Source organism: Rattus norvegicus, chromosome 13, assembly GCF_036323735.1.
Source record: "Rattus norvegicus strain BN/NHsdMcwi chromosome 13, GRCr8, whole genome shotgun sequence".
Taxonomy (NCBI): Eukaryota; Metazoa; Chordata; class Mammalia; order Rodentia; family Muridae; genus Rattus; species Rattus norvegicus.
The window spans coordinates 39571587-39582510 of NC_086031.1; the positions used below are offsets into that span (position 1 = coordinate 39571587).

At 42.7% G+C, this 10924-nt stretch overlaps 1 protein-coding gene across 5 annotated transcripts in view; it reads left to right on the top strand.

Annotated features, from left to right (window-relative positions):
• The window catches only part of Slc35f5 (solute carrier family 35, member F5), a 36958-nt gene extending 27334 nt beyond the window's left edge, over positions 1-9624 (top strand). For 4 of the 5 annotated variants that reach the window (XM_063272063.1, XM_006249671.5, XM_017598688.3 and 1 more), the window contains 4 exons: positions 930-1020; positions 3516-3670; positions 4779-4874; positions 8724-9624. In XM_063272063.1, coding sequence (XP_063128133.1) covers positions 930-1020; positions 3516-3670; positions 4779-4854 — 322 coding nt within the window. In that variant the 3' untranslated portion in view covers positions 4855-4874; positions 8724-9624. 5 annotated transcript variants of the gene reach the window in all.
• Positions 9625-10924: the final 1300 nt, after the last annotated feature.

Here is a 10924-nt window from a genome sequence, read left to right on the forward strand (position 1 = left end):
CAATGTGAATTTGCGGATATAGGACTCTGGGATTGCTTACTTAGGGAGGAGTGTAGGAATATTTGTTTGTTCACAGGCTCTTTTTGTGGTTATGTTTATATTCAGTACATTGCAAATGAATGAGCCAGATATGGAAATCATGAATGAACTAGCTTGGGATGCTGACATGTGTTACAGTTTTTCTCTTTTAATGACAATAAGTTTAAAGTACATTTGAACACAGTATCCCATATAGACTTTGTGATTCATTCATTATAGTCTTATACTTAACTCAGTTTCTCTCAGATTGAAGTTTTAAGAGGTGGGCCTTGTGGGCACAAGCTTATCAGTTTCTTAAAGTTTATGTGTGATTTCAGTTTTAATAATGCTGTTTTTGGAAGCTAGAGAGATGTCTCTGTGTTTCAAAGTGCATATTGGTCTTGCAGACGACCTGAATTCAGCTCCCAGCACCCATGTTGGGGAGCTTACAACTACCTGTAACTCCAGCTTCAGAGGGATCCCACCTTCTCTTCTGGTCCCTAAGGAGACTGCGTTCACATGTAAAAACCCACACATATACACATAATTTAAAATTTATTTTTTAATCTAAAGGTATTGCTAGGTATCAGCACAAAACTAAAACCTCTGCTCAGTAATATTTTAAATTAATGAAATATAAACTATATGTCCAGAGTTGAATAATATATGCAAGCAGATCTCATAAATACTATAAAGTACCCAGAACACATTATAATTCCATGTTTGCATTTTCATTAGTCAAAGATAAGCTTTGGAGTCATTTTAGTAGCTATTATTTTTGTATCCCTGTCTGCCCTCAGTGTTCCCCTTTCAGGCACATATTACAGGACATGAAATGTTGGCTCAATTTGTTCAGTGGCATTTTTCGTATGTTTGCAATGTAGAAGTTATGTTTCCTTTCTTCTTTTTAGGGGCTGCTTTCTTACCTCATCGTTGATAGGCACACTTGCACTAAGCCTTACGATACCTCTCTCCATCATAGCGGACATGTGCATGCAAAAGGTAAGCTCAGGAGATACTGCAGGGCTGGCTAAGGAGACCTAGTGATGGTTAAGGGCGATGTCGGTAATAAGGGAGGCAGACATGGACAATGCTTGATGCCTTTCTTTCTAAGAGAGGCTCTGGGACATAGAGACCTAAAGAGTTGGGGCTGAGGAGGGGGCCCCACAAACCTGAGGACTGAGCTCGATCCCCAGAATCCATGTGAAAAAAAGTGCTGGGAGTATTGTTGCTTGCAATGCTGGGGAAGGTGGAGACAGGAGAAATCCTGGGGCTCACTGAGCAGCCCATCTAGCCACAGGGAGAGTCTGGTCGTAAGTGACTCTTTGAAAAGCCAGCACCTAAGGAAGGACAACCAGGTGACCCCTGGCGTCTACAGTAATGGCATAGCATGCATCCTAGTTCACCCCTACCCATATGACTTAGAAGTTTCTTTTCTGACCTTAAACTCATAGTGATCTGCCTGCCTCTTCCTCCAAAGTTCTGGAATTAAAGCCATGTGCCACCACATCCTGAGGAAAAGGTTTCTTCAGGGCTTCTAAGGGTGGCAGAGGAGAGAGGTGTCCCTTTGCCTAAAACTGTGAGGAAGACAGCCACTTATTCTGCATTTGAATTTTAAATATTTTAAGTCATAGGTAATCATAGTATATATGTGTGTTTTAGCTTAATACAATTTAAAAAGAGAAATATTTGAAAGTTACAAGATTTATAGTGTATGCTAATAGCCTTATTTTAGTGCTATTTTTCTTAAGGTCTTTGTATAGCTCAAGGATAAAGGCCAAATACTCTAAATGATATACATATTCATTGTTTAAAAATCATACTGTAGAGCTAGAGAGCTAGCTCAGATGTTAAGAGCATGCACTGCTCTTAAAGAGGATTGGGTTTAGTTTCCTTCAGGCAGCTTACAGCCAGCTCCAGGAGATCTGACTCCCTCTGCTGGCCTCTACCAGCACCTCTACATACCTATACTCAGGAACTTACATAGACACATAAATAAATACATCTTTACAAACACTTCTGTGCTGGCATTTCTACATTATTAGATGTTCTGGTAATCATTCAAAAATGTTACAGTTCATCAATACTTCGATATCTAAATGCAGTGAGTACTCATTCTTGGGTAAGCGTTACCCAAGTCACTTAACCTCTGTGTGTATATACCATGTAAAAGAGGCTGCATGGTAAACACTGTTGGAGGGTTATTGTTATGTTTTCTTTGAAAGCCTTCACCAAACACATCATCTCATGAAACTTTTCTGTTTTAATGGTGGTGTTAAATGGGCCAGCATGTGCTTTCCAGCAGAGGGAGTTTTGCCTATGAAAACTCTCCTTTCTTTCCTTTCTTTTATGCGCATGCATGTGTTTGGATAAGTACATATGGCACATGTGTGTGTGTGTGTGTGTGTCTGTGTGTGTCTGTGTGTGTGTGTGTGTGTCTCTCTCTCTGTGTGTGTGTGTGTGTGTGTGTGTGTGTGTGTGCGCGCGCGCGTGCGGTCGAGCACAAATTTAGGCCAGAGGACAGAATTGAGTATTATTCCTAAGGTGCTGTCCAGCCATTTTGAGACAGTCTCTCCCTGGCCCCTGGGGCTTGCTAAGTAGACTAGTTGGCCAGTGGGCTTGACAGATCCTTGGGTTTCCACTGCCCAGTGCTAGGGCAAGTATGCACCACCTTACCCACTTATTTTTTATTTGGGTTCTTGGGATTTCCAGAATTTTTATTAGGATTCTAGGGATCACATTTAATTCTTTCTGCTTACAAGTCAAACACTTTATTGAGCCATCTGCTTTATCCTTATCTTTCTTTGTAACTCCCAGAAGAGGATAAACGCATCTTCCTCATCTAGCAATTAGGAGTGGCTATTTCCTTTTGTAAAGCAGATGACCAGTGTGTCCCTCATCCACCGCAGGCCTTGGTGCAGGCTTTTATAAACCAGATGACCAGTGTGTCCCTCATCCACCGCAGGCCTCGGTGCAGGCTGCTTAGAGAGCTGCTTTGGATACTTTCATGGGAACCAGACACTAATGCTCGCAGAAGTTGTCCTAAGGGTTTCACTTGCTTTTAACATTAAGAACTACAGCTGGAACATAATATTTATTTCCAAATGTAAAATTTTGAAGATAGTATGGGAAATTGAGGAAGGAAACTCCAATTGTGAGCAGGGGTGACCATGGCAGAGGAAATGAGCATCACATGGTGTTTGGCCCAGAGCCTCCATTTGTGGTCGTTCCCGTTCTCTGGGCAGCGGCCTTGTAACTACTGGCACGCCGCTGTTGCTTTTCTTTTGCCTACTTTTCTTTTTAGAGTAGTAAGTGTTACTACTGGTTATTTAGGCAAGTAGAATTGTAAATTGAAGTCCTGAATCCTCTTAAATAGTAATACTTTATAACATATTGTCAGTGTTTACTCTGTCTTCTTTGTATTTTAATGTACATTAAAGGTAAAAAAAATTGCCTTAATGATAATTTTGGGGTTTTATTTTAATCTTTTGTTTTAGGTGCAGTTTTCTTGGTTATTTTTTGCAGGCGCTATCCCTGTATTTTTTTCATTTTTTATTGTTACTCTCCTATGCCATTATAATAATTGGGATCCTGTGATGGTAGGAGTCAGAAGAGTTTTTGCCTTTATATGCAGAAAACATCGAATTCAGAGGTACGTTTTATCCCATAATGTTTTTTAGCTTGTGTGTGTGTGTGTGTGTGTGTGTGTGTGTGTGTGTGTTCATCCATTCATTTGTGTCTGCATGAACCTACATGTGTGTATACATGTATGAGGGGAGATCAGAGGTGTAATGTCAAGTGTCTTCTCTAATCACTCCACCTTCGTTTTGAGCGTTGTACTGACACTGGCCAGTTTGGGTAGCCTGGACCAATTTAACTAGGCTGGCAGGCAGTGAGCCCCAGATCCACCTGTGTTGCCTTGAGTTTTTGTTTTTTTATGGTTAGGGGAGATTGACTTTATGTCCTTAGGCTTTGGGGCACGTACTTTACCAACCAAGCCTCACTGGCCCTTATTTTTATTTTTTGTTTATTTTGGGGTTTTTGTTTTGTTTTGTTTTTGTTTTTTTTTTTTTGAGCTATCATTTTACTTTGTAATCCTTGCTGGCCTTGAACTCTTCGTGATCTTCCTGCCTTAGCTTATTGAACTCTGGGATCATAACATAGATCTTCTATGTTTGATCTGTGTGTGACTGTGCTTTGCTTTAATCTCAGCAACTCAGGAAGACCAGTAGGGTTGGGAGATTGGAGCCAGTTTGGGCTACAGAGGGAAACCCTGTCTCAAAAGACAACAGTGATGGGTTAGCTAAGTAAATGGAGAATCACCACAGTGGCTTTAGAGATTTTGACAGGATTTGTTAAAGAACAAATTATATAATTCATATTGTATAAGGAGAAAGAAATGCGTTTGGATCCTTAGGATGATTAAATAATTTCTCTACTGCTAAGTTTTAAGAAGGAAATGTTTTGGTTCACAGGTAAAACAAAGAGTACTTATTGATGGTCTACAATTAATTTAAATGTAGAAAACTTTGGTTTGGGTGCAGGTCATAATATGTTAACCCTGTCTTATATATTCTTTTCTAAGTTTTTTTAAACATTTTTTAAGAGAGAAGACTTTTATATTGTGCTTCAAGAACAGGGAACTGATAGGTTCTACCACTGCTTTATCATGACCTCCCAGCTTTAGCTAGGGTAGCGGATCATTTCTGAAGTTTCTTTTGAGTTCTACAGCTTTGTTAACTGTTGCCTTTTTCCTTTAGAGTTTCAGAAGACAGTGAACAGTGCGAGAGCCTCATTTCGATGCACAGCGTTTCTCAGGAGGATGGAGCTGCTTAGCTGCTGTGGTCTGTAGTCAGGTGTGTATTTGAGCCAGCACTGTGCTGCATGGTCTTCTCATTCTTGGGATATCCAAATGTAGGCAGGCCTACCTGCATGCCTCCCCCCACCTTCCCCCTCCCTCCCTCCTTCCTTCTTTCTTCTGTGAGACAAGATCTCTCTACATAACCATGCCTGGGCTGGAACTTGCTATGTAGACCAGACAAACCCAAACCTAAAGAGATCTATGTGCCTCTTACACCTAGAATGTTGAGATCTAAGTTGTGCCACACCACACTCTGTCCCTGCAAGATTTCCTCAAATGAGTTGCTTGAGGTGGCCAAAGGTGGTACAGCTTCTGGAGTCAAACCACTTGGGTTCCAGGTCTCCAGGTTCTTCCACAAATGGCTGATGATACTTTCAGTTTCTTGGTCTCTTTGAGCCTGCTTCCTTGTTTGGGAAATGCATTATGATAAAACCATCTTGCAGGTATTGAGTTCAAAGTATCACAGCGGTTCCTTTCTCAAATTAGTCAGTGAGTCTAAGTCATTTTGTCTGTGTATGTGCACGCTTGTGTTCCTCCACATGCATGGATGTTCATGTGTTCATGTATGTGGCCTCTGGCCAGAGGTTGACATCTGTTGTCTTCCTTTATTAGTCTTGACTTTGTGTTTGAGACAGTGTCTCTCTAAATCTGGAGCTCACTCATTAAGCTAGACTGGCTGGCCAGAAAATCCCAGGGACCCCCCCACCCCACCCCTGTCTCCATCTCCCAAGCACTGGGATTACAGGTGTGCGTTGCTGTCCTGGCTTCTTATGTGGATGCTGGGGATCTGAGCTCAGGTCCGCAGGCTTCAGCGCAGGCACTTTACCAGCTCAGTCATCTCTCCAGCCTCCTATCCTGCTCTTCTTTATGCTGAATCATTTTATCTGATTATGTACTTTAGAAAGACATGTCCTCATTATAAACTTTAGAATAATAAAATTTTTTAGAGTGAATCACATCTTCTCTTCCTGCTCCCCACCATGTGTGTACATGTGTGTATGTGTGTGTGCGCATGTGCATATGTATATTTTATATGACTGGTAGTGAGCTGCTTTTGTTAATGTTTCAGAATCATTTTCCTACTTTAATTTTTTTTTAAAGAATTGGTGCCCTTTATATTTCTTACAAGACTGAGAGCATATATGACGGATATTAGTTGACAAACATCTTGGAATAACCAGCATACGGTTGGTAGGCACAAATCCACCGTACTTACTGAGACTAGGAAGCTGCAGTAAGGGACTGGCGTGCTGGGATCCCAGCCTTGTATCCTGGGACATCCCTAGACACTTCCTGCTGGCCTGTTTCATGATCTTGCCTGGAGTTTCCCTCCCACCCACAACTTCCTGCAGCTTTTCCAGCTTCTACCAGTAGCTTGGGTCTTGTGGCCTAATTGTTATCTGCATCGTAATTCACCCTAAGCTACTTTTCTTGGGTTTCTGTGGTTGTATCTTTGGACACAGTCTGAGGTCGGGCTCTGCAAAGCTGTACAGAGCAGCCTCCCTGCCTTGGCCACTCTGCTCCCCCAGGAAATCACATGGGGCCACAGCATAGCTGGGAACATGTGGGCAACCAGCTTGTGGGCTTATGCCTAGGTCCTGTAAAACAAATAGCTGGGTCTTCTTCCAGACACTTCTGTAGCAGGAATTAGTTACATGTAACAATGCATTTCATGATGACATGTCCACACACGTGTGTAAGGCATTGGATCATACCTATTCCCTGTTACTCTGTCTTGACTCTCTCCACTCCTGCTGAGCTCACCCTCTTCAAATGCTGTCCTTTAACTTTGCCCCTCTCCTGTGTGTGCGTGCGTGCGTGCGTGCGTGTGTGTGTGTGTGTGTGTGTGTGTGTGTCTGTGTGTGCTGTTCTTACAGGAACGTGGGGAGGAGTTACTTTGATAAGAGCATGAGCAGCCTGCCTGTGGTAGAGCACTGAAGAAAACATCGCTCCTTCCTCAGCAACTATTGACTTACCAGAACCTCAGGAGGGGGTGGAATCAAATCTTAACTGCCTTTAACCCCAAGTCTTGGCTGATTTTCTTGGATTTGCCTGTCTCTTTATAGATTATTCTTCCTTTTCTGTTGCTTGTCTGTCCAACTTCAGGCATGGCAGTTGACAAAACTTTTCAGTAAGACAGATCAGGATCTCCACTTCCACACCACATGCTTGCCTCTCAATTGCATGCCATTCTAGCCAGACTGGAAAGGCCAATCTCCATCATCTGATGGCGCATGGTGACACAGGCCATGAACCCAGCACTGGGAGGCAGATGCAGGAAGAGCTCAAGGCCGTCCTTCGACATACAGTGGGTTTGACGCCAGCCTGGCTACATGAGACTTTATTTCAGAGGAAAAAGAAAACACCAATAACAAAACAAAGTTTCCACACTTTTGTATAGTTGCTGCACAATTTTGGGTAGATCTATATTCTGTGTTTATATTTCCACGACTAAATAAGATATGACCACATCATTAAAACTCTACCTTACCTGATATTTTCTCTAGAATTTCTCCTGCCATTGTATTTAGAGAATAAACTTTACAATTTTTCTGTTGTATAAAATACAGGGAAGCTATGTGACTGCAGAGCTGACATTCAATGTACTTTCTGTTGCTTCCCTCCCACTTTCAGACTGAAGCACTTAGCTGTATTTCTTCACAGCCACCAAGAGTTGATTGCTGTAGCTTGATCTCTTTTTCATGTAGTTTCCTTCTAAGAACACTTGTCCTTTATTATCTACTGACATTTTAGTGAGGCGTGGGAAAGAGGTGTGCCGTGTTTCAATTAAAAATAATGGGGCTGGAGAGAAGGCTCGGGAGCTAACAGTGCTTGAGTTTCTTTCAAAGATACAGAGCTTGGTTCACATGTGTCAGGCAGCTCACAACTGCCTGCGACTCCGATTGCAGGGGATCCCTTGACCTTTCTGGCCTCCTCAGGCACTGCATTTGTGTGTACACACCCACAGACAGAGACACACACAAACAGAAATAAAATCGTTAAGCTGTAAATGAGTGTAAACATAGTTATTTACAGCTTCTTAGCGCCACTGCATTATTTACAGGTTGTCTTTCCATGAGATGCTTGTCCTCATTCTCAGAGTCATGTTCAAGCCCAACCCACCCAGGTAGTGTTTCAGTAGTGGGAAAAGTGAGAACCAGAGAAAGTAGAGATAGTGAAGACTAGAGAAGGTGGAGCATCATTGGGTAGCCTAGAGCAGAACCAGCTAGGAGGAGGCATTGCCCCACAGAGCACAGTAGAATATGCCAGAAGTAAAACGAAGTCCTGGCACACAGTTCTCACTCAGTGGTGCTGTCAGACCTGCCATTGCCATGAAACTTATCCTAAGTGCCTATTTCTTTTTAATCTATTTACTTGGTGTTCATGTGTTCATGTATGTGGCCTCTCGCCAGAGGTTGACATCTGTTGTCTTCCTTTATTAGTCTTGACTTTATGTTTGAGACAGTCTCTCTCTAAATCTGGAGCTCACTCATTAAGCTAGACTGGCTGGCCAGCAAATCCCAGGGAATCCCTTGTCTCCATCTCCCAACAAACAACATATGTTTGGAGGTCAGAGTCTCATTTGAGGGACTTGGATCTTCTTTCACATGTGAGTTCTAAGAATTGAACTCAGGTCAAGCAGACTCAGTGGCAAGCCCCTTTTTCTCCTGAGCCATATTGTTGGCCCTATCCTGAATTCCTCTAACTCATGTTCAAGCACCAATTACTTGAATAAATATGTGTGTTGTGTATAATGGGTATTTCAACTTCTCAGACTCGATAGTATAGACATTAAGATGATGTGAATGATAAATAACCATTTTCTGTATCCTTTTCCTTTTAGTTTAATGGAACATTCTACAGTGAAGAGACAATCTGGCGAGTTCTTTGTAGAGGTGTTTCAGTGCCTAGTCTGAGCAGGAGCCATTTCAGTTCTTTGAAAGTCTCCATCGTCCACACGTGTGCCTCTTCTTCAGGGTGAAGGGCGTTCCCTGTAGTGCGTGCAGTCCAGTTGCTGTCCAGGACCAGCCTGCCTTACGTGTCCGTTCAGTTAAGGAATAGGTGGACCATTCAAGGAACGGGATTCCTTTGGGGACCCTGTTTAACATACTTCCCAGTGTCCGGGAGCTCACCTACGTGAGATGAGCATTTCTGACGGCGGGTGCCAGCCTGCACGCCTGCAGTGGTGCAGGCTCTGGTTTGAGTTTGGTAGATGGCCAAGTGAGCACTCAGAAGAAATGTTAGTGTGGCAAGTGTGCTCATGCGAGGTTGGTGGCACTTAGAGGGTGGGTGGGCACCTGAGAAGACCTGCTCTGAGCACTGCACGCTGGGGTCCTCCCTGCTGTCTGGGGCCTTCTATCTTAAAAACCATGACAAGCCGTAACAGTTTTAAAGGGAAGACTTGTGAACTGGAAAATCATGTATTCTAAAGGCTGTGTGGCTATAAATTAGTTGAGAAAGCTCTGTTTCATTTAGAGTTTTAAAGGAATATTCTCTCTTCAATTAAGAAATTTTCATAATGGAATGGTTTAAATTGAAGTGATAAAGAATATTATTAGAATAAAATGTTTGTATATGTATTTGTGTATTAAAGATGTATTGAGTAATTTTGTATTTTTCACATATAAATGTGCTAAATTACTCTAAAACTGGGTGCTGCTTCCTTAAATAATCTTACTTTTCCTAAGTAAATTTAAATGGTTAAAATAAAAAAGAAAGGCAAATAAAAACTGCTTAAAGGATGACATTTGATTTTTTAAAATTTTGTATTTTTATTTTTTGTCTACCATTAAATCGTGGGGCTGGGAGTTCCTCTCAGTGGGTGGAATGCTTGCCCGGCACACCTGAAGCCCTGGGTTCCGGTCTCAGCCTGCATGAAGGAAGAGAAATGCTGCACACCTGTGATCCCAGCACTCAGGACGCAGAAGCGGGGGATCAGGAGGTCAAAATTATGCATCCCACCTAGAGAATATGGGGCCAGCCTTAGAGAATGAGATATGTATCAAAAACTTGTCAAAATATTCCTACCTGACTCCTAAATCGAGGCCTTAGGCATTCTCGCAGTGCGTGTGCTTCTGGCATTGCTCCTGTCGGTGAGCCCGTGTCTGAGGACTCTCTGGCTTTTGGTCAGTCAGAATCCATTCCCGTTTCAAGCGAAGTGAGAATCATTCTCTGATCCTCTTAATGAATCTCATTTAAAAAAAGTCTTTTTACAGAGTTCAGCTTTATCCTCTTTACATTCTTAAAATTGGTCTGGTGTTACCCTGAATCTAAAATGTGGCTGTTTGCTTAGTTCTGACACAGACAGTATCGGACAGCTGTGTTTCTCACTTGGGGCCACCAGAAATTCTTATGCTAAAACTAATGCTGGTTGGCAGGGTAAAAGCCACACAAAGGAAGTAGAGGCTGGGGAGAGATCTCAGTCAGCAAAGTGCTTGCTTTGCTGAGCATGCGGGCTTGAGTGCAGAACACATATAAAAATAGCCCTACGTGGAGGTGGTGGAGACAGGAGAACCCCTGGGGCTTGCTGGCCCAGTTAGCAAGGTAGGAAGACCCTGACTCAAAAAACGCTTTGTTGTGCTAGGGAGATGGCTCTGATCACTGCCCAAGCCTGAGGATCAGACTTTGATCCCAAGAACCTGTATAAAACAGCGTGATGTGGAGATCTGCCTCTGTAATCCTATCACTCCTGAGGTGAGGCAGGAGGTAAAGACCAAAGAGTTACCAGGAAGCTGGGAGTCTAAAGTATCCAGTACAGCGTTACAGTGTTAGCAAGCTGGGGCCTAACAAGCAACTTCCGAGGGTATTCTCTGATCAACACACACACTCCGGCTTGTGTGGGCCTGGCACATGAACATACCAAAAATTAAAAAAAAAAAAAAATCCAGTGCCTGAGGAGTGGCTGTTGATAGTGACCTCTCACCTGTACACATTCCTCACATTTACACACACACCTCTTCAAGGCAGACATGAATACATGCAAACACACACACACACACACACACACACACACACACACACACACGATGTGGATTTCTGAAGAAT